General features: G+C 49.7%; 1 protein-coding gene across 1 annotated transcript; it reads right to left on the bottom strand.

Annotated features, from left to right (window-relative positions):
- Positions 1–1,506: 1,506 nt before the first annotated feature.
- On the bottom strand, positions 1,507–9,798 carry LOC119214403 (cadherin-11). Its single transcript, XM_062560536.1, has 6 exons — positions 9,312–9,798; positions 8,575–8,714; positions 7,725–8,019; positions 6,048–6,167; positions 4,711–4,878; positions 1,507–2,690 (listed from the first exon to the last, which is right to left on the bottom strand). Exons 1-6 carry the CDS (start codon positions 9,436–9,438, stop codon positions 2,407–2,409), a joined length of 1,134 nt encoding a protein of 377 aa, XP_062416520.1. The 5' UTR covers positions 9,439–9,798; the 3' UTR covers positions 1,507–2,406.
- Between the last annotated feature and the right edge of the window lie 14,342 nt (positions 9,799–24,140).

Raw genomic sequence — 24,140 nt, 5'->3', positions numbered from 1 at the left:
AAAGCCCGGCGGGAGCAGCCTCATAAGCCCTGTGTGAAGTGTTGGGAAAGCTGCTGCAGGTTTACGAGTCCGACTCCGCCTCCGCTTCCCGAAAAAGTGAAGCCGATAATGAACCGTCTTAAACGTTGTGTTTTTTCCGTACCGGTTTCTTAAGTTGCGACACGTTTTGTTGTAAAAAAAAAAGGAGCCTACTGAGCAATTACCAGCCTCCTCTTGATTTACTCCCTCAGTAAACATCGTAAACCTGCGTTTATGGGCTAAATCTTTTAGTTTAAAGTATTCTGCAACACAGCAGGATGTTCATTGAGTAAACGATGGTCCATTTAGACTCAAATAATTAGGGCGGGGCTTACTGTGATTGACAGCTCGCCACCAGGCAGGTGTGCACCCGTCCACAGCCCAAATGCGGTAACCTCTGATTCTATAAAGTCCAGATGGCAAAGTCCGTCCACTATTTCCCTCTCCTGTACACACTCAATGCTTGACACACACTGGAGGGGGGGGGGGGGGGGGTATCCAAGGATACCAAACATTATGGATGGAAGCTTCCACTTGACAAGATCTAGCATCACAGAATGTCTCCTCTCGTCCGATACAAAGTTCTGACCCAGTCGAGCAGACGGAAGAGGGCGAACCAACCAACAAACACCAATCGACGCGACATCGTCGCCCCTGATCAAAGATGGCGTCTTCGCCGGGTATTGCCTCTGCAAAAGACACTCGCAGCAGCTCTGTCCTCTGAACGGTTTTCAGGGGGGGTGGGGGGGGGGGGGACGCCTCGTCCTCGATGGATGGTTCCGTGCTCGCTCAGCGGCGTCCGTGTTCAGCGTGTTGATGACGGGCGCCGTGCGAGATGTGACCCAGTTTTCTCTTCTTTTTTTTTTTTTGGTCACGCTCCCTCTCTGCCTCCCTCTTACACTCCCTCCATCTCGCAGTCTGTAGAGCCACTCTCCCTTCATTCCCCCCCCCCCTTTTGTAATCAGTGTGAGATAATAATATTCACAATATCCCCCCCCCCCCCCCCCCCCCATCACTAACACACACATGCACACAGGCCTCCTTAATATTCTGTGGACTGCTTTCGTCAGGACACAGTTGAAAGAGAATAGCTGATTAAAGCTCATCCGTGTGTGTGTGTGTGGGTGTGTGTGTGTATGTGTGTATGTGTGTGTGTGTGTGTGTGTGGGTGTGTGAGAGAGAATAGAGATTAGTCAGGCTACTCCACGCGCTGATTTGAAAGTGTGTGAGTGTGACTTTAACTGTGTAAGGTACCTTGAGGGGGCTAAAGGTGTTAATTTCCCCCGAGAGTAATCATGACTCAATGCACACACACACACACACACACACACACACGCGTGCGCGCTTTAATTCAGCGTCAGCTATTAAGCGTTTGTTCCAGGAGACCCTTGGATCCACGTCGACGGCGTGTTGTGTGATGGTGTGTGCGTGTGTGTGTGTGTGGCATCAGAGTTGATGTTCACACACACACACACACACACACACAAACACACAGCGTGCCCCACTTGGGTGTAATCAGCTGCTCTCATTTCTTTGATTGGGCCGTCCTGCTTTGCTCATCAGTACATTTAGTGAACTTCTAGTCGGAGCTGTTTTTGAAAAAAAAACCACACACAATTAAACAATTCCCAATGTGTGTGTTTCCAACATTTCGCTTTAACTCGAACCATAGTTCTTTACTCATCTAGGGGTTAATGCCGTGCTCCAGGGTCTCCGCAGTGACATCACTCTAACGCACGTTCTGCAGTCACATATCTGGAGGACAAGTTCTGCTTTTCTCAGGCTCTGCTCGCCTTCTCTGGGTGAACAAAGGCGGACGTGATTCTTTTTTTTGCTGGCTCAACAGCATCAGGAAGTCAGTGACGACACGAGCAGCGTCGCAGAGGAGTCTTGGCGTTCGCTCTGTTGAAATCCAGACACCGAACTGCTTTGTCTGGAGAAAAAGTGCCACCTCGACTACATTTCTGTGCCGGCAAAAATTGAAAAAGTGGAGGATGACGCACGGATGAAGCAGCCGCTCTCGGCCTAAAGCGCTGTTGACATCAGAAACAACCCGGAAGTCTGGACTTTTTCAAAATGGACACCGTGACTTTGTTTTACCAGGTTTGACCAAAGCTACGGTCAGTATCCGCGACGACAAACTGACTGAAGCTGCACGGACGGACCTACAGACCCTTCTGGCCTCAGTCTGCCGAGTCTCGGATTCACAGAGCTTTACGTTGAGTTTCCGCTCGTTGGGTGACAGCAGCGGTTCGGATTTGGTTCCCACGGACACAACGACAAGGCCATGGACTTAGTTCAGCAGCTAGATATGTCAGAGATGAAGAAGCACCGCTAAAAGAGCGATAATGCTCCTCCTGAGCAACTCTCGGCTGGTTCATTTTCAATCTAAATGTTGACATTTTGACACTTCGTTCGCAGCCTCCCGAGTGGCCCAAAACATCGCCGAGTGAGTCGCAGCTCTTCCTCCTCCTTCGTCCTTACCTTCTTCAGCTTGATGACGGCCTCCCTGGTCTCGGAGTCGGTGCTCAGCTCAAACATGCTCAGCCCGTCTCCGTCCACCAGGCGGTAGGACACCATCCCGTTGTCCCCCAGGTCGGGGTCTTTAGCCTTAAGGCGGCCCACCTCCTCCCCGGGGACCTTGTCCTCGGATACGGACATGGAATACACACCTGAGGGGGAAAAAGAAGAGAGTATTAAACTCCGCGTGGCGGGTTGGGGGGGGGGGGGGGGGGCGATGTCCGTCCTGTTGCGTCCTGCTGCGGCGTGGCCCAGAGGATGTTAAACCCCCCCCCGATAGTGTCAGGTGAGGGGGGGGTGGGGGGACACACACCATATGTCTCCTGTTCTCCCTCCCTGCTTCATCTCATCGGTCTCATTTTAAGTGTAAAACCCCGTCCTGGTCCTTCCATTCATCGCTTTGCCCCGTTAGCATCGCAGGACCCAAGGTCCACATCCACCTTCTGCCCAAATCCCTCCTCTCTCTCCTCTTTCTCCTACTTGCCTTTCCCTCTTTTCCAGGTCACCCTTCCCAAATCCACCCCCCCCCTCCTTCATCTTCACCTCTCCTTACCCTCTCCTTCCTCTTGTACATCCCTCCTCTTCCTCCTCCTCCTCCTTCTGGCTAGGGGCTAATTTCATCCGTCCCTTCCTTCCTCCCTCTCTCCTCCCGTCGTTCCATTCTTGCTTTTCCCTAAGAAGCTTAACTCGGACGGCCTCCTGGCAGCTGAGCTAAACGCTGTGAGAGGACACACAGGCCGCCTGGCGTACCTGGCTCAGGCAGGAAGCCAAGGCTTTCACTCGAGGAGAGGTCTCCTCCAATTCCACCAATGTTCCTCCACCAGTCAAGAGTTCGATGCTGTCACTATTTATGTATGAATCATCGCTCTAATTTGTATTCGAGCAGACGTAGAATCCAAAGGAGAAGCTTTTAGACGTAAACACCAACAAATGAGCCATGTCAATGTAGCTGATCCATAAGAGCCGTTATAATGCCTTAGTTTAGGAAAACATATTAACTCATCCACATGATGTGAACCATTTATACCTCTCTCTCAAAACAAGCTTAACGGTTATTAATGTATACATTTTAAAAACAATTAACGGCGTGAGAGTTGCATATAAATGTCTCTTACATTTAGCTCAAAGATACTAAACACAAATAGTTCTTCTAGTTCTTCTTCTGGGGGGGTGATGTGAATAATTGTTCGTACAACACACTGGAGATAAATGTCCAAAGCGACGATCTCGACGGTCCGCCATCGTTTCGCTTTGTTCTGAAGAGAGAAATCGTCTCCGTGCTGCCGGACGCACGGAGACCGAAGATCAAGTTGTTGTCTGCCTTTGTGTTTTCTGCCGCGATGGATCTCTCCCTCCTGGTAATGAGGTGAGTGGGAGAGGAAGTCCGTGAGGAGGGAGAACTCTGTCTGTTTTATTTCTGTGGTTTTTGATTCTTCAACTTGCTTATCTGATCCCCCCCCCCTCTCCTTCTCTCTCTCTCTCTCTCTCACTCAGCCCAACTACTAAATAAGTAATCACTGTCCTCATTCACACCATCTGGGAGGCCTTTCTTGCAGGTGTTTGTACTGCTTCCACCCCTTTTTTTTTATAGCTAAGGTAGCGACATCCTCACCATATTGCTATTTGATGTGCTGTCTTGTATCACAGATGTAAACTGCCAGTGATGCTGATATCTGGAAATAATGCAAAGAGGCACTTCGTAAACACTCATCGCTGATAATGAGGCTATGACTCCTCCGCTTTGTCCTTTTTCTACTGTTTTTGTCGTGAGAACCCATCATTCCCGGCTCTTCTCAACACGCCTGTTTCTCCATTGTTCCGTGAGGGCTTCTTTATCATTAGCGAGGCTGAAGTGCTGCCTCCTCTGCTGGCTTCAAGCAGCAGTCTGAATCGCTTTCTAGAGGGAATCTGCTGCTGATCGGACGCACTCCCCCCTCTGTCCACAGGGGGCGCCAGAATCAACACAAAGTAAATAACATTTAATAGTCGAGTCCTTCCGTTACGTCGCGTGTCCCTGACAGTGACTTACCCAGTTTCTAGCTAGCTAGCGAGCGACATGTTTTTCGTGGTCATACGCACTGATGTTGACACGCATGTGGACTGACACACGCATGTGCAGGGCGGAGCAAGACTGGGGGAAACTGGGGGGTGGGTGGAGGCGTCTGTACTCACTCTGCGGGAACTTGGGCGGGTTGTCGTTGACGTCCGTGAGGGTGATTTTGACCTGGGTGGTGCCCGACAGCCCCCCCATGTGACCGCCCATGTCTTTGGCCTGGATGACCACGTCGTACTCCTGGCGCGCTTCGCGGTCCATGTTGGGCAAGGCGGTGCGGATGATACCTGAAGGGACAGTTTTACAATCACATGACTTTGTGTCTGTTTGGAATAACAGATATTAATTTTTTTCTAGTGGTTGTCCTCTATTTCTAAATATTTAATTTTTGCTCATCATTCAAGGAGAACTCCAACTAAACATGGGTGTAGTCGTATTCTTTTCTCCATCTCGAGTCGCAGTAATCTTTGCTTTCTGTTTAATTCATCAGCGACCGTCCCCTTCCGTCCCTCATTCTTCCCTGACATGCCTAACTGCAGTGTCTGGGAGTTGAAGCTTTCTACTGTCATATTATGCCCAGTGTGTGTGTGTGTGTGTGTGTGTGTGACAGCATGCAAAGCTGATAATCTCCAAACCAATTAGAAATGTGAGCTATGGATTTGAGCCAGTCAAATACCCAACACCGCTTTGATTAGCCAGATTTCCTCCGCCCAAATCTCTCTTGCTTGCTGTGCCTCCATCACTCTCTTTACCCGCACTGACTTTGTCTGAGCCCATCTCTCTCTCTCTCTATGTTATATTATATTATTTTTCACCCCTGCTGTCCCACCAATGCTCCACCTCTGCGCCGACATCTCTGCTTACAACTATTTTCTTCTATTAGTTCCAGCCTAATGTTGTACCTGGGCTCTGGTTCACAGTTGAGAGAGGCTTGAATGATATCATTAGGGTCCTCGCTACGACTAGTCATAGAGGAACCTATTGTATTTTAAGGAATTATTATTATTATTCTCACAAACCGCGGGCCTTTTTGGGGCCTTTATCATATTCAAAAAGTTGTTAAATTTGGCATGGATATCTGGACTGTTAAAAAAATTGATAATTTTTGGGTCTCACGTTTGTGTATGAAAAAATGTCTCTATAGAGCCCTATAGTTTTTTATTATGTTTTTATCGCATTTTTGTTACGTTGACTCTAATTGTCCGATTAGGTCACTGCGCATAATTAGAGCTTTAAAAAAAAGTGTACAATTGATGAATAGGTGAAATTATAGGTTTAATCAATACGTATCCACGTTGAATAATGGACTGCGGCTTTTTAAGGGTTTGGAATTTTAGCCGTCGCCATTTGTTGCAACCAATGAACGGAAGTGACCATATGATGACTGCGAAGGGGGGGGCGTTAATGACTGTAAATGGATCATATTTGACTAAAGGACCACGTTGTTCTTGCTCACCTGTCTGAGACTCCACGGAGAAGTACGGCTGCCCCTGCAGGATGCTGTACACCAGCCTGGCGCTGTTGCCGTACGTGGGGTCATCGGCATCCGTAGCGGTCACCTGCACCACCGACGTACCTGCGGGACGGATGTGACCAACAGGTCAGGAGGTGACTCTCAGACTCTGCAGAGGAACTGCCGCCACGAGGCTGGTCTGCACAATTTCTCTATTTTCATCATCCGGCGGAAACAACCACTCTGCAAATCTATGATTTAGATAAAACGTTGTATTTCCTGCATGCAGTGGCAGAGTTCTGAAACCGCTGGATTTAGAAAAACCTTCTGGGTAATCCCAAAAAATGTAGCAGTCAATCTCCAAAACCAGATTCGACTTGATGAGTGTAAATCCATTTTCACTGGACTGAGTTTTTTTTTTATTCTCCTAATGTGACAAATAAAAGGAACTCAAGTAATGATGCTGATCAGCTCCAGATGGACATGTGTCATTGCCTCCCGAAGGCGATGGAAGTAACAGCACCACATGGAGGTCAAGTGTAGAATGTTGATATCTGTCCTAGTTTTGGACCTGGTGCTGGCCTCATGGGTCTCAGCTATGTGTGCGGCCCATCCGACACCATCATGAAACACGGACTGTTTTGCCCCTCTGCATGATGTTTTCCCAAGCCAATTCATGTTGAACAACGCAATCTCAATAGTTACCTAAAAAAAACAATAATATATAATAATAATTTATGGTTTTTGCCTTAATAATGGAGCGGCTCTCTAACGCAGGGTTTCCTTTGTCCCTGAGACCACTTAAACACTCGTAATTTTCTCATTGGCTGTTGTGATGTCATGAGTTGGCGCTCTGTGACCGTCACGAACAACATACAAAATTCATGGGGAATTTAATCGAGTTCCACTCAAACCTCTCATTCGGCTACCTTAAGTGCTCTGGGTAAATGACCAAGAATGAGACTTCCTTCTCCCATCTGTTCTAGTTCTGACGTCCATGAGGGAACATGGACCTAGTTAGTAAATTTACAGCTTTTCTCTCTGTTCCACTACCCCGGTTGGGGATGATGAGGCAACCAGCGCTCCCTCGCTGCCAGACTTCTGTATTCAGGGTTCAGCTCGACAGAAATCATTCACAACGTCCTTTTTTCCGAAGCTCCTTGTGAAAAGAGGGAGGATTTCTCCGGCTTTCAGAGAGCTCCCAACTACTGCCGGTGTGGATCATTTAAGGTCAGCCTCGAGGGGTCGAATCCCCCGAACACATCCCTTTTGGAAGGAAAATCTATCGAGATGAATAGCTTGCAGTAAGGAGATGGCCCGTGCCAACTAAATGCTAATTATGTCCTTGCTCCTTTTAATGAAAGAAAAGCTTGAAAAATGGACACTTTTTACGGGACTTCTCGGTCACACTTCCTGGGGACAAGCTACAGGGAGAGTGAGTAATGTCTGCTCAATGCTCTTCAGCAAACACACAATGAACTCTATCTGTGACTCACTCAACAATCTCCTCTCTTTATGCCATGAGTTGCTTTTCTCTACCCTTGATTATCTGTTATTGCAACACTGTGCGCTCACATTTCCGCTACACTATCGTTGAGCCCACACTATTTAATGTCTAGCTTTGATGAACCAGAGCTTTACCCTCCCGTTCCAACCCCCTGGTCTTGTTCTACTACTCACCCACATTGGACATCTCAGGCACCCTGGCGTAGTAGGGCCCGTGGAGAAACTCGGGGGGATTGTCGTTGATGTCTTGGACTTTCACTATGAACTCTGACGGAGGCTCCAGAGGCTTGTTGGTGTCTCTGTCCACGGCCTGGGCCGTCAGCGTGTACTGGGCCTGCTCCTCGCGGTCCAGGGTCTTCGTGGCGTGGATGTTGCCCGTTTTGTCGTCGATGACGAAGATCGTCCCCGCACCTTCGCCGGACAGGATGTACTTGATGTTGCCGACGCCGGAGTCGACGTCTGAGTGGAGCTGGAGTAAAAGGGAGGGCAGTGACATTTAAAAACGGGGGGGGGGGGGGGGACATATGCAAAGCGAAGTGGGCCTCTGGCGCCGACAACATCTGGACAGAGAAAAGGGGGCGGGCGGGCCAGTGAATGACAGACAATCACTAATAAGTAAGATGTTTAAAACGATGTCACCGCGAAAAATAGAAGAATCACCCAGCGTTCAATTAAAGTCTCGTTCTTCCTTCACAACCCTTTATAGGATGAAATATGGCGCATTGTGAAAATAATTTGTGGTTTGTTATGAAAGCCGCCGCGCGGTCTGAGTGATGCTGCTCTTGTGGAGGAACACCAGCAATCATCTTCACCTTGAATGTCTTTCGCTCTCCCTCCTGACGAATGGGAGGAGCATGTTTAAATCTCATGGGAGTTCTTGTGATTTGTTGTGGACCCACCATGATGGTGAATATGTCGGGTAATGAGGCTATAAGTTAAACAGTAATTGTTATTTAGTTATTAATTATGTTCGACTCAAGAGAGGCTGATCACACTTTATTTACTTTCGCTTTGATGTACTCACCCTGCCCACTAGAACTGGGTCAGGCCCAGTGTACTCCTCAATGACGAAGAACTGATTCCAGACCCATCCTCGTTTGGACCTGTGAAGGACCTGCCCCTCCTTCCCAGACCTCTGCCTGTGTCTGTGCAGCGACAAGTGACCTGCGAGCACAAAAGCGACACCTTTTAACAAAGACGTTGTCACCGCGACTGGCTTTTCTGACTGTGTTTTCCGTTGATTAAATAAAAAGTGGGAGGACATTTGGAGTTACGGGTCATCAGATTGAAGAACTTGTGGATGGGCGGTTTTAGTATTTCTTGTCTCGGGGCAAGGCACTTAACCTCCGTTGGAGTGCAGATGTGGTTTTATACCGAGCAGCTGTAACTAAACGTTCCCCTGATGGAACAAAATGAACTGCAAACTAAGTCTTTGCTATAAGTGAAGAATTACGTAAAGAAAAAATGTAAATCAAGATGCATCAAAGACGTGATGATAAAAACCGTCTTGGGAGATGTTTAGAGGAGAGGACGACGTTGTTGACAAGACGATGTTGATGTCAGGGGGAGAGGAATATATTTACTTCACGGCTTGGATGTTAACCTGCCTGAACAATAATAATAACTGGAGTACAGAGCGACTCATGGTCACGAGGGACCAACCATTGTCATCTCTGCATCGAGTTGGAGGGCACTTCCTGATGCCAGAGAGTGCGTTAAAAAGCCAAATAAAGCAGGAGCCGTGGGTTCCCTCTGTCCTACCTGGGTGCCTGTGTCTGTGGGCCCTCTGGTCCAAGGACGCGCTACCTCTCCGGGTTCCCAGTGCCACGCCACAGAGCACCGAAATCCCCACCAACACCAGGAAGGACCTGAGCCGCTTCATGGCCATGCTGCCCGAGAAACCTGCTGTTTGCTTCCTCCCGGTGGAGCTCCGCTCCCACTGATGCACTGACGCCTCGTTCCTGCTTCCGAAACGCTGTTGAGGAACGTCGCTAGTTCATCAGCCGAGGAGGGGCCTGTCGGTTGCGGATGCTCATCACCAACTTTTCCCGTTATTGCCTTTTTTTCTTCTCTTTTTCACAGTTGGTTAACTTCCGCAACTCCTCCGATCACAGGGCCTATGAAGGAGAGAGAAAAAAAACTGCTTATGAGCAATGCAAAAGAACAAATTGACATTTAGTTAAATGAAGCATTTACTTGGCAAATGGATTCATTTTTAATAAAAGTGATGCATTCACCACCGACGGAAGAAACAACAAACATCGTGCTGATCACTCCTGTCTGTTATGAAGGCTAACGCTAATTGGCTGCAGTTGCAGATCTGACTTAACATAAATAGTTGTGTTGATTAGGACATTCTGCTAATTACGCAGACAACGCGGTCTGTAAATCCATTAGCTTTAATTCAATCAGACACCGACTGCTTCGGTGTGGGAGGTGCAGTGCATGAGAAGCGCCGAGTCGGCGTTTAGCTCTGTCTTCAGCCCCCTTCAGTAATGTCACGCAAACACTGTAACACTGTGTGGAAGTCAATAAAGGCCGATTTCAGGATCCTGACTGGATCTGTTTCACAGCACGACTTCTGACCTCTGAAGCAAGAAAACAATTGTTCTTTACAAGAAACTAGAGATAATCCTCAATGAAATACTCAAAGTGCCATTTTGATGAGGTGTCTTGGCATTTGAGTGAGAACGGACCTCCACCAGGTCCTCTTAGTTCCTTCTTCGGATCCTTAAGAAGCAGCCATTGGTGTTTTTACAGATCCGCCCTGGTAAAGTCAGGGGTGTTCAGACGTTGTTGAGATGATAGTGTGTGGTAAGGAGGAACCCATGCCTGTGTGTGGTAACATGAACTCCAAACTTTAACTAGCTAACCATGTCATGCTACTTTCACCTTTGCAATAAAAAAATGTGTTATGATAATAGGTCAGACAAAGGCAATTTTAGAGTACATGATTACACTTCATTAAGGTAATGAAGTCACTTAATTGAGCCACACATATCCCACAGATGTCCACATTTCCTGGCCCAGTGGTTCGACTATATTGATGCATCATTGGCACACTGAGCATCTCCCAGGAACCTGCACGTTACGTTCCACATAGTGTCTCTCAATGAAGAGCCAAACGATGTAGACTTCAAAACGTTTGCACAAACAGCCGACAGGATTCCAAACCCCTCTTGAATGAGTGTGAGACGCAGACAAAACAAATCCTTTTCACAGCTGTGAGAGTCCTCTCTGTGCCCTGAACGTCTGCTGCTTTTTGTCTTTAACATGTGAATAAGGCCTGTGTGCGCAAATGGGTGCATTTAATATTTAATAGCTCAGTAAATGAGAAAATCCCCCCGAGGCTCATTGGCTCCTGTTGACCACACGAGCAGCCAACCAGGAAGTGTTGACGGTTAATCCCTCACCAGCTCATCATCTGGCTAATTATCCTCCAGTGTTGTGATGGATGTGCGTGTGTGTGTGTCTAATATCTGTTTGCATGAGGCTAAGAGCTGTTTGGGATGTATGTGGGAAAAGGAGAGAAAGAAATTAAAGACAAATAACAGAGCAGAAGCCTTTTGATTTGAAGGAATGTACCGGAAATTTCTAATTCCAAAACAAAACAACATCTGACACATGTATTCTTGGAAGGTGTCACTCGAAAGGTACGAATCATTTGTGCGTTTGAACAGACAACGTGAGAAAAATCCCCCAAAACAATTATGAAGCCCGGTGTGCACTGACACCTGCTCCGCGCAATCTGTTAACACACTTTCAAAACTGTCAAGAGTCAAATTAAGTGTCAGTTTTTATTTAACAAGTAAAAAATACTGCACTACTGAAATAAATTGCCTTCGCCAACATCCTGAAACCCTGTCACCGGTCCTGTGTTATTGGTCTCAGAGACTGTGGAGGCACACAACAACAGTAATGACGTCGCTACTCGCTGTGACTTTAAACACAATATCGTGTTTGTCGTGAGAATGCTGTCAAATTATAAAAAAAAGAAAAAAGAAAGCAATTGCTTTTGTTGTTTTTGACAAAATGATATAAATATCTCAACCATCCAATTTCTCCCATTGTACTCGATGGAGAGTGTTTTTAAGGGGGTCCAAATGTAGTTTCTGCATCTAATATTCTTTCATGGGATTCTTTTCTTTTAAGGCGCAGCTCCACGGAAAGAAGGAGAGAAAGCAACCCAGAGACAGGCGGTGATAATGACTCCCAGGGCAGAGCAGACCTTTGGCCAGACCACTTCCTCTGTCGGAATACGACTCAGGAGTCACATTAGAATGGCCCCCGTGTGTGTGTGTGTGTGTCACCCCTTTGGGGCCTCTGAGTACATGCGTCAAGTGTTTGACTGAACTGTGATGTATTATAACATTAGAGGGTAGTGTGTGTGTGTGTGTGTGTGTGTGTGTGTGTGTGTGTGTGTGTGTGTGTGTGTGTGTGTGTCACAAGTGTCAGAACAGCGGGGCCTTTGCTGACCAGTCGAACCCTATTCTCACATTTCTTTATGAACTGTGACATTTGAGTCCGTGTGTCTCTCTGTTTTAATGACTTACATGTGTGTGGTGTCCATGGAGTGTTTCTACCGAACAACACGATCCTGAAAACAGACACCCAGCTTTTAGCACTGGCTTAATTGCCTTTCACGAGCGTATATCACTACTTCTACTTCTGTAAGGGGGGAAGGTGACAGGAAGGGCAGAGTTAAATGGTGACATGTGTGGATTTTCGTGGCTGGGATCAGTCATTTTCTGACGTACCCTGAAGGTTTGGAGGTGGAATGAGCCCTATAATCTCCTCTGTGCTTCTTGCACTGCTTCCCTTTGAAGCAAAAAGCCGTGAGAAACCAACACCCCAAAACAAGTCGGAACGTCTTTAACAGACAACGTGTGTCCGCCGGAGAAGATGAATGAATTTCTTCTTCTTCGCGGCGCTCGGCCTCACGCTAAAGCCTCTTCACTCGGAGGAGCTGTAATAGCGGCCCGACCGCAATTACAGTGATTATCTCTGGAACCGAAACGGAGCGCGGCGCGTCGGGGAACCCCACGGAGCGCGGATGGATGGAGACCGTTTCTCTAGTCTCTAGTTTTCATGCCATTTCCCATTTAGACTGCACAATCAGGATTCATTTGATGGGAGGTAGTGGTTTCAACTGGTCAGGACAGGTGTGATCCAGCGGGCTGATGAGCTTTTTCTCAGCGGTGTTGTCTCCAGCCGCAATGGGCTGCTCGTGTGATTGACGTTGTTCGCCACTTGATTTAAAGTGTTAGAAATGTGCAATGCAGATTCTGATTTAGTGTTTTGGTGCTAAACCGACGTGGCTGTGCTGTGAGTGCATTTTAGAGACATTACTTTGCAAACGTTTCTTTTCGTACACCATTGATCGTACACCAGTTTTCACAACTACATCCTTTCAAAAATTAATTTCCAGGTCAAAATGAAGACTGGTCCTGTAGATGAACTCCGGACCACGTCCCGGGGATTTTGGCCTTTCACAGGTCGTATCCTCCCTTCCTGGACATGTTCTGTCACTTGCCGCTTCCTAATTAGGTCTCCAACAAACCAGTCTCTTGTCAGTTTGAGCGTTGGCCCTCACGACAGAAGTCTCAGACATTTATCTGTGAATCTTGTTTAAATGACCCCCTTCTATCATCCTAGGGTGTTTCTAGGGGTTGGGGTTAGGGTTAGTGTTTCTTCTGCACCGGCCTCCCATAAGAAGTTCCATCAACACATCACAGAACGATGTGTGGCTCTTTCCAGTCATGGACTCCACCCGACACTGAGCAGACTTAGTACCAGGGGGGCTGGGAGGGTGAAGTCAGTGGTTCGACGGGTTTGGACTTTTGCCTTTGCACATGCAGCTCCTCTGGGAATTGTCTGGATGATTTCATGGTGGCAGTGAAAACGGCTTTTGAACCGTTACACAACATCGAAGGCTCTCTTCTTATCGTTTCAAGTCTTAGCTTTCGATCATTTCCAGTCTACGTCGGTGTCTCCGTCACCTCACTCTCACTTCTGTCTCCTTTGTGGACCTAATCTTTCGACCGACCGCTTTTAAATACCTTCAGGAAATCGGCCAGAAACCACAGAAAGTAGACGTGAAACCTACTCTCCTCCCTCCCTGAAACTCCCTTCTGTGATATATATATATATATTCTGCTGTTTGTCACTTTATGTACCTGACTGTGTGTCTTCATACTTCTCCCACCTCTCCACATATTGCTTATTTCAGGGATGATTTCGCAAACAGCCTTTGTCTGGACAACGTGCACAAAAGGATGATACATACATGTGGGAATTAAAGGTGAAAAGAGGAGAGCGACAGATATGTTGTTGTGAATTACCCTCATGCAGCTTGTGGACACGGCCCGACACCTGGACGCTGTCGGTTCTTAAGAACCGCCGGTATCACCGAATACTTCTTACGCTTCTTACGGTGTGACAGAACGCGTGATGTAACCCTACTTTGTCGCTCAGAAGGTCAAAAGGTCATTTGTGTCCTGATCTACTCAGTCAGAGCTGTTTACTGTAAATCCAGCGGTGTGGGTTTAAAATGTCGCCCGAGGAGACGCAGCGAAGGACACCTTACAAACACGCGGTCAATCGCCTGTTGCCAGTGAATACAAAGCTGTAACCATTTCTCATACACACACAAAAGGTCCTCCAGCCACCGGACCTTTTCGTAACCCTGAACACTATTTGAACCAGATGTTTGTGCCGGGATGAGAAAAAAGGGGGTCATGTGAGGTTTAAAATGCGGTAGAGATTCCGTCCTACCCTCCGAATACAAATCCCACAGACACTCTGCTGTGGACGCAAAGCTGTGAACCGTGAGGTGTTTTTCCCTCCGGTTCCTTCAAGCAACATTTTCTGCAGGGAGGGATTTAAAAAGAGCTGAAAGATGGATGAAGTGAGCAGGAGAATGGACGAAGGAGGACAGAAGGACGACCGACACAAGCAAAGACTACGAGGCGTCATGTTTCCGTCCAACAGCTGCCAAAATGATTTGTTACAAACAGCAGAAGTTTCCCCATCCAATCCTCATTGTTTACATTTGCATGGTGGAAAATGCTTTATATTCTTCTACGTTTGGGGGGGAAATATATAAAATATATATACACCGAATAAAAAAGGCTGAATTTTTGTCTTTGGCGAAGGGTTTTGGGGGAAAACCAAGTACAACAGAGTGAGGAACTGCAAAGACATAGAGGGACAGTGACTACTTAATAAATACAAAGAGACAGGAGGACAAATGGACAGAGAGAGGGAGTATTAAAGTTCACTTTGGGTGTCTCCTTTCGGCGGCTGGCTCTTTGCGGTCCGTTAAAAGCTTAAAAAAACAGAGCAATGCTGAAAGCAGACACCCAGCGTTTAGCTCACACCGCGAAACCTGAGGCTTAATTGCCTTTCAATTAGAGGAACTAATAGGCCTGTGTGTATTGGGGGGGGGAGGCTGGGGGGGGGGGGTGAAGTGATTACAAAGAAAGAGCTACAAAGCTTCCTCAGCATTCGTGAAAATAGGTATTAATGAGCGGCTAGCAGCTCGACACACGTACACCGAAAGCCCGTCTCCTCCGTGTGTGCGTGTGCCTGGGAGTGTGTCTTTATGTGCTTTATGAATTTGTGAGTGAATGTGTGAGGTTGCAGATTCCTGTTCAGCCATTAGTGAAATCCAAGTGCTAATTACCACCCACAAGACCCCACGTCTGCTGTTTTTTCACCAACGCAACCGCGCACCCACTTGCAGATTCCTCGTGTGTTATTATCTCTGATCAACTTCACTCAAACATCATTAGTATCTTTTTGCAGAATGGAGAACTGGATGGTTCAATAACGCGTTATTGTTCGGAGCATTTAAATAAACATATGTACGATAGAACACTTAACGCTTAACATCCCTGAGAAAATCTGAGATTAAACTGACCACTATTTAAACGCTTTGGAACGGGAATGATTCCATAATTCAGAACTGTGTGTGGAACTCAAAAAAATAAGGTAGCACCAGTACTCTTATCAGACACAATGCGGCTCCTAATCAAGAACTCACATAACGAGGGCGTCCTCCAACACTTTAATTTGAAGGATGCTGAAGATGAGGAACGCCATGCGCTGACACTTGTTGCATTCAGCTCGCTGGCGCCACGTTAACTGCACCATTGTTGTGTTTGGGGAGGCTAATTCTGTTTGAAGTACTTTACGTCATGAAATAAAGCGTTTACGTGTATCTACATGTTTTTAGAAGATTTCTGCTTTTGCTCATTTTCATTAGACAATCACACTAATATGCAATTTTTGTGGAATTAACTATAATTCTTTCTGCTAATGAGGGGTAGATGTTTTTCCTTTTTTAACCATTTGACAAACATTTATGGACCAGTATTTGTTGTCTATAAAGACGGGCTGCCTCATTATTTCACATCTTTGCAACATAAAACCACTATTTGAGCAAGTGGCCATTGTCTTTGCTCGCGTTAAACTATGTTTCTGGGTGAATATTTGCCACGATTTGTCCTTTTTTAATTCGGGAGGAAATCCCCCGAGCAAACCAATCAGCTCTCTTTGTTCCTCCAAACGAGCGGCCAAAATAGACCGTGAAACAACGGGCGGGTTGATGAGGCGCCGTTAAGCTGGGGGCCAAACAATACAGCTCCAATTAGAAAAGCAGGCCGCTCCTCATTGGCTGTCGGCATCGTGCGGGAATGCCCTCTCGCTTCACGTTAAGTCTGCGGCTGCCTCGCCCTTCGCTCCGGATGATTGGAAGGACGAACTCCAACGTTCTCCATTAATTATGAGGAGCAATCTCCATAATGCCGGGGCGCTGGAATTAAGCGTTTGGAAATTAAGAAATGTTGTGTAAAGGCCTGCCGCTGAGGACTTTCTCAGAATTGACTTGAACGGGAACCTTTTATAATGTGGTGCTGAAGGGTGTCCTTAATTAAGCGGCGCTTTAATGACCCCCCCCCCCCCCCCCCCGTCCTTCCCTTTGTCCCTTTCTGTTGTTCACATTGTCGTTTTTTTGCCTGGGTTCTCACTGTAGCCTTAGCATTACAGCGTTTGGAACAAAACTTAAAAAACTACTCATGGGGAGGTGGGGGGGGGGGGGTTCATCTGCCCGGGTTTAGGGTTCATGACACTGTCACCGCACCTTTTTAGATCTGAGGATGGGGGATAAAGAGACGGATCGGGTTGGACAGAGGACGCGATTAGACCAACGTGGGGGGGGGGGGGGGGGGGAATCCATGAGAAAAGTGGCACCATTCCTGGAATAGAAATGGGGGGGGGGAAAAGAAAGCAAAACCTGAGACTTTCCTTGCTGCTCATTCTTTCTCACTCCATTTCATTGTGTGTGTGTGTGTGTGTGTGGTTTTGGTCTATAGCCCCTAAGGGAGGGCGAGAAAGAGAGCGAGGGGGGCAGGAAACGGTGGCGTCTGGAATTGATTTTAGGCTAAAGGAAAAATAAAATAGTTTGGATTCTCAAAGACTCGGGAGCAGGGACGGACGACCACGGAGATGAAGAAGAGAGACAGAGAGAGGCCACATAACCACAAAGAGAAACTGCTCGTACTTCTACTAGAGCCTTCCTCCTCAGAAAGAGGCTACGTGGACATGGGAAGAACGGAGGGGGGGGGGGGGGGGAAACCCAAAGTGCAGTTACATTCAAGTTGTGAGGATCTCCAGAATATCAGCACTAGTCAATGAGTGAGGTGGAAAGAGCTGCTGCTCTGGAGAACTGGAGTGAAGGGAAGATGTGGAGAAAAGGGGAGAGAAGAGATGCTGTCTTTAAAAACCTGTTCCACACCTCAGCTCGGGAACCACTTTGCACTGTGGTCCACACGCATGCAGGAACCAGAGGAACCAACCTGAGCTGAATGCTTAAAAATCCTGAACTGGAACGCACAGAAAGCGCACCTGGCTACACTGAAAGATTCATGTATTTCACAGTAGATGCTTAAAAGTAGTAGTTCGAGACCTTTTTACCCTCGGAGGGGGGGGGGGGGGGGGCAGGTTCCTGCGGTGGCCCAGAAGGGACAAACCAAACACTGGCTCTGCAGTCTGAGGTGAGGAGGTTAAAGAATGAAGTGTGCGTCAGTGTTTTTAATGGAAACACTGCGCTGTTTCTCCTGTAAAACCACTCCTCCGGCTTCTCGGATGACACCACGGCGCTAATTAATTCGCCCCCTCATTCTGGTCGCTGCGTTTTATTTTCACGCGCAGCCTGTGAAAACCGCTAATTGCTCCGCTGCGAACGCGCTATTTACCCCGGTCGGGGGGAAGCCCATTTTTGGTGGTATTAGCGCAGCTCGTTAAACCTCGACAACCACCAGGTAAAAACGAAAGGTGCGGAGTGTCAAGAACGGTGCTGGAGCAGGCGGAAGCAGGACTCAAATGCAGAGGTTCTCGAACAACGTGCTCTTTAATCTTGACAAGAAAACAATAACGTGCTCCAACGGCAAGGGACACATGGACATGGACAATGACGCGACAGGGGACAACAGGCACACAGGGCTTAAATACACAAGGGAGGTGCAGGTGATTGGACACAGGTGGAATCAATCACGCAATCACAAGACAAGGCAGGAAGTGAAGTTAACCCAGGACCACAAGAGACATGAAACTTCAAACTAAAACAGGAAGCGAAGCCAAACCGTGACAGAACCCCCCCCTCAAGGACCGAATTCCAGACGGTCCTAAAGGGGAGCAGAACCGGAAAAAATCAGACAAGGGGAGGGAGGGTGGGGACCCGACGATCCTGGACCGCGCGGGGAACTCCGGGTGATGGCGGCCATGTGTCGGGTCCTTCGGGGGGCCGGCCGGGCCTCAGGGTCTCGGGGGTTCTGGCGGGGCGGCGGCCGGGCCTCAGGGTCTCGGGGGGTCTGCCGGGTCGGCGGCCGGGCCTCAGGGTCTCGGGGGGTCTGCCGGGTCGGCGGCCGGGCCTCCGGGTCTCGGGGGGTCTGCCGGGTCGGCGGCCGGGCCTCAGGGTCTCGGGGGGTCTGCCGGGTCGGCGGCCGTGCGTCGTGGCGGGGGGCGCCGAGCAGTGCGGCTCCGGCGTCGTCGTGGCTTGGGGCGCCGAGCTGTGCGGCTCCGGCGTCGTCGTGGCGGGGGGCGCCGAGCTGTGCGGCTCCGGCGTCGTCGTGGCGGGGGGCGCCGAGCAGTGCGGCTCCGGCGTCGTCGTGGCGGGGGGCGCCGAGCAGTGCGGCTGCGGCGTCGTCGTGGCGGGGGGCGCCGAGCTGTGCGGCTGCGGCGTCGTCGTGGAGGGGGGCGCCGAGCAGTGCGGCTCCGGCGTCGTCGTGGAGGGGGGCGCCGAGCAGTGCGGCTCCGGCGTCGTCGTGGCGGGGGGCGCCGAGCAGTGCGGCGGCCCAACCCCTGACCCCACCCCCCCCTCAAGGGCCGGATCCCAGACGGCCCCCAGGGGTGGGGGGGAGAGGACCAAGGGATGGGAGGGAGGGGGCACGATCAGGGGCCGTGGGGACGGGCCAGGAGACTGGACTCTGGGGGCCGGAACGGGCGGAGACTGGACTCTGGGGGCCGGAACGGGCGGAGACTGGACTCTGGGGGCCGGAACGGGCGGAGACTGGACTCTGGGGGCCGGAACGGGCGGAGACTGGACTCTGGGGCCCGGAACGGGCGGAGACTGGACTCTGGGGCCCGGAACGGGCGGAGACTGGACTCTGGGGCCCGGAACGGGCGGAGACTGGACTCTGGGGGCCGGAACGGGCGGAGACTGGACTCTGGGGGCCGGAACGGGCGGAGACTGGACTCTGGGGGCCGGAACGGGCGGAGACTGGACTCTGGGGGCCGGAACGGGCGGAGACTGGACTCTGGGGGCCGGAACGGGCGGAGACTGGACTCTGGGGGCCGGAACGGGCGGAGACTGGACTCTGGGGGCCGGAACGGGCGGAGACTGGACTCTGGGGGCCGGAACGGGCGGAGACTGGACTCTGGGGGCCGGAACGGGCGGAGACTGGACTCTGGGGGCCGGAACGGGCGGAGACGGGAGTCTTGGGGCCCGCTCAGGCTGGAACGGGCGTCTTGGGGCCCGCTCAGGCTGGAACGGGCGTCTTGGGGCCCGCTCAGGCTGAAACGGGAGTCTTGGGGCCCGCTCAGGCTGAAACGGGCGTCTTGGGGCCCGCTCAGGCTGGAACGGATATCTGGGGGCCGAGTCGGGAGCCGGGACTGCGGGGGTTCGTCGGCTCCTTCTCCTCGGATTGAGGAGGTCCCGGAGCCTGAAGCATTCCTCCTGGTAGCTCCTGGGGCCAACAACGACATTAGTCTTCCATTGAAAAAATGGGCTTCTTACGTCGAGGTAGTCAGGCCCCAGGTCGCTCCAGGAGTCCGCTGGCATGCCGGTGTTTCGCCGGGCAGCCTGCTGCATGCTCCGTGGTCCCCCAAACGCAAGGCGAGTTCCCAAATATTTATCATTAGGGTAAAACCCTGCTGAGTCCTTCCTTGGTCGCGTCATTCTGTCAAGAACGGTGCTGGAGCAGGCGGAAGCAGGACTCAAATGCAGAGGTTCTCGAACAACGTGCTCTTTAATCTTGACAAGAAAACAATAACGTGCTCCAACGGCAAGGGACACATGGACATGGACAATGACGCGACAGGGGACAACAGGCACACAGGGCTTAAATACACAAGGGAGGTGCAGGTGATTGGACACAGGTGGAATCAATCACGCAATCACAAGACAAGGCAGGAAGTGAAGTTAACCCAGGACCACAAGAGACATGAAACTTCAAACTAAAACAGGAAGCGAAGCCAAACCGTGACACGGAGGGTGTTGACCCCGAGAAACGAGATCGACTGAAATTGCGAGGCGGCGCGGGGGCCCGAGCGCCGGAGAGAGAGACCAACCCGGGAGATGGGGGGTGGGCGTGGGGGGGGGGGGGGCAATGCGTCCGGCTACGTTTGGCCTCGTGTGCTCAGGCTTCAGCGAGCTCAGCGCGTCGGGTTCCAACGTGATGAACAGAGACGAGAGATATTAGAACCTGGAACAGAGAGGGAGATATCAAAGGGGCCCTGAGAGGATAGGAGGTGGAAATCCCCCCCCCCCCCCCCCCCCTCCCCCTCCCCCTCCCTCTCCTCCCCATTCCTTCCCATAGAGAAATGAGAGAGTTAATCCTCAGGGGCTTACATTTGTTTCTTCTCCCCGTATCTCTGTGGATTTCACCATCTCTGCTTTCTGACGTTCTCTCGGCTCCCTCCTGATTTTGCCCTTTTCTCCTTCTTTTCTTCTTCTTCCGTCTTCCGTCATCCACTTTTGCATCTCTTCATTCCATGTTCTCTGCTCTTGTTGAATCCCCCCCCCCCTCCCCGTTATCCCGATGGTTTCCCGCCCCTCTCCCCTCCATCCCTCGGATTCCTTGCAGGCTTTATGGGTTTATGATGCATGCTAATCTCAGCGCTAACGCATTCTCCTGCCCATTCTCTCTCTCCCTTTTTCCCTTTCAGAGAGCTGCGGGATGATGCTTATTGGACGCTAGCGTTTGATTTGCGCACACGGAGCGAAAATGTAAAGACAGCGGCGGGCGGGGGGGGGCGGGGGGGGGGGGGGGGGGGGGAGAAAAAAGCAGAATAGAGACGGAGCGGAGGATCTGAATTCGAGGCGCAGCGCCGCGGATAAAGGCCAAACGCAGAGCAGAGCGGAATCCAAATGGAATCCAGCTAAGGCCAACAGGCAGGCACCAAGGGGGGGGGGGGGGAGTCTCATCTGATCTTTAAAAGTCTGTGAGAAAAAGGAGCGAGAGATCAATCCACTGCTGAACCATTTAAAGGAGACAAAAGTGATTATTTGGACGGATTGTTGTATTACTTTCATAGAAAAAACTACGTTTCGGAGGCAGGGAAAAGATGTTTTGTTCAGTCAGAAGCCCGAAAATATTACATTTTACAATCGATCCGTTTCACTCGCGCATCATTATCTATGTTTCAAATACGAAAAGGTGATTGGGCCGCTGATATTCGGCCTCAAGGTGACATCCAGCACAGGTGGCTCGGTTGATTAAGCAAAGCACGTAATCTCAGATCGGAGGATAACCCCCCCCCTCTCTTCCATTCTGAAAGCCACCCCCCGATCAGCAGATCCCTTTAAGCTGTCAAATGAAACACGTCTCTGATCTCATCACTCAGAGCTCTGCACCTGTTTTATAAGTTAACCGAGTCGAAAGCGACGCGCCTCCCTAAAACGCCTCATGGCGCCAAACCGGAACCCCGTCTGGTATCTTCATCCCAAGCAGGAAAAGTGGATTAATATTACACTTTTCTTTTCTTTATTCAACGAAAAGTGTTAAATGTTATGGCATTTCAACATTCCTGCGTATAGAAGTTCATGTTTTTGGCTGCCATTTGAATTCTCTGCAAAGGGCACAAAAAAAAAGAAAAAAGAAAAGCGGTCAGCGATATTGAGTTTTGAGTTTGAACATATTGCCGGTGTTGGCCCTGTCACATGGGGCGATTTAGGGACGATGAAGTGGGACAGGATTTCTGTAATCACCTCTGCGTCCATCCACCCACGGAAGCAGCGATCCTCCAGAGGAGGTGACTGATGTTTCGTGCAGCCTCTTGACATATTATTTTAAGGCCATCATGTCACTTTTAAAGTGGCCACACAATCGACAGGTAATAATGCAGCTCTGATCAATCACTCTCCATAGACGACCCCCCCCCCGGAGCACCAGGCCCCCCCGCCTGCATGGATGATGGATGCAGCTCGGCTATGGGAAAAGAAGCTAAACCCTTAATTGATTCATGAACGGATCAATCGTGAACTGTTTTTTTTTTTTCGATGTCCCGACATGTGCATTTACTAACTTCCATCTTACCTTTGAACAACCTTAAATCTAAAAACTCCCCCCTGCGTGTTTGTGGAATCTTCTCCTCCCTAACTCCCGCTCCTTATCTCCCCCTCCCAGACACCCACCGGTGTCACATGTTCAAAAGACAAACGAGAGGAGGAAGGCGGGGGGGGGGGGCGCTGCGTCCATTCGGTGCACCTTCTGCTTCCTGCTAACGTGGTCAGGTGACCCTCGCACCTTCTTGTGTGGAACCGGGTTCACGGAGAGAAGTCTTTGATTCAAAGACAGCTCTTGTGTGACGGATCCATTCATTGGAACACGTGTGTTCATTCTTCTTCCTCAGTGGCCATGGGGGGGGGGGGAGGGGGGCAACAGTCATGAATTAATACCTTTTCTAATCCCACCCGCTGCCAGATTCTAGTCCTCCAAACGCACTGAGGCACAAATGCCAAAGCGAGCCGTCGTGACCTGATTCACTGCCTTTTCTTCAGCTTCCCACTCACAAACACAGGAAGTCGTGTTATTAAGAGATGAGAAACACAACTTTTTTTTCTCCCTGGTCTTTTATGATGTTTGTCGGCACAAACCTTTGGCAGAAGCCCACTGCGGTTTCAGGAGGAGGGGGAGGGGGGGGGGGGGGTATGGGGGGGGGGGGGGGGGGGGGGGGCGCTTCTGGGAATCGTTTCGCACAGCCGCTAAACCTCAATCTGCGACGATGCTGACGCCAAGTCAGCACCACGCGGGTCGCTTCGAGCGGGCGCCGGACGCCGGATGTGGAAAACGGCACGCGTCTGCCCCCCCCCACCCCGCCCCCACCCCGCCCCACCCACACACACCACACACCCCATACCAGGAGAGAAAGGATGCTCGACCAGATACCCCCCTGCTGTGTGTGTGTGTGTGTGTGAGATACGGGTCTAATAACTGATGCACATACAGCCACATATGCAGCAACGTGCACACAGCAATAGGCACTAATCTGAGAGGGGGGGGGGTTGACCTGAGACGGCTCCAGATAACCATGTTTGTTCTGTCTCTATCTCTTTTTGCACAAACATACACACACACACACACACACACCTATTATGGGATGTTTGCTCAGATCCCCGGTTTTGGAGGTCAAAAGGTTAAACATCCAATCAGCGGCGTCGCTAAACCCCCTTTTTTTTAAAACCAAGATTCACAGGAAGTTACAGGCAAAATCAATGGAAGTCAACGAGGACACTTTCTATAGGAGGCCCAAAGAATAATCCTGGAAAAAACTGATGGGGGGGGGGGGTTTAAGTCCTTGCTTATGTGCCATGGATATGAGCTTTTAAAGGACAACATCTAAGCCTCTAATATTTATACTTGGCTGTTATTTAATATCTGTAAGTGTTACGATTACAGCACTTAGTGCAGCTGATTTCCTCATTGGCTGACGTGTATTTTTAAATATAATCTATAGTAATGCCAACACGTCCATCTGGCCACCAGACATGCAATATACCATCATTTATCTATTTAACTATCAATATATATATATATATATGATGTCTCTTTCCCACTAACAAAGGATTATTACAATTGATCTTGCCTCATCTCGTCCTATATATGCTTCATAAAGTGTATACATATAAATAACAGAATGTTTACATACAATCAATAGTCTTGCTCCTCTCCTTTCGAGGACATTAATACATTTCATCATAGTATTTTCGACTTTTTGGTGCATCTAAAGTAAATATGCTCACAAAACAGTTCCTTCAGTCCCAAATATTCTCTGCTGATCCTTTATTCTGTGGTTCCTGTCCAAACGTCT

Source organism: Pungitius pungitius, unplaced genomic scaffold (genome assembly GCF_949316345.1).
Source record: "Pungitius pungitius unplaced genomic scaffold, fPunPun2.1 scaffold_112, whole genome shotgun sequence".
Lineage (NCBI taxonomy): Eukaryota > Metazoa > Chordata > Actinopteri > Perciformes > Gasterosteidae > Pungitius > Pungitius pungitius.
Note: the sequence above shows the minus strand (reverse complement) of the source record. Positions and strands in the feature narration are given on the sequence as shown.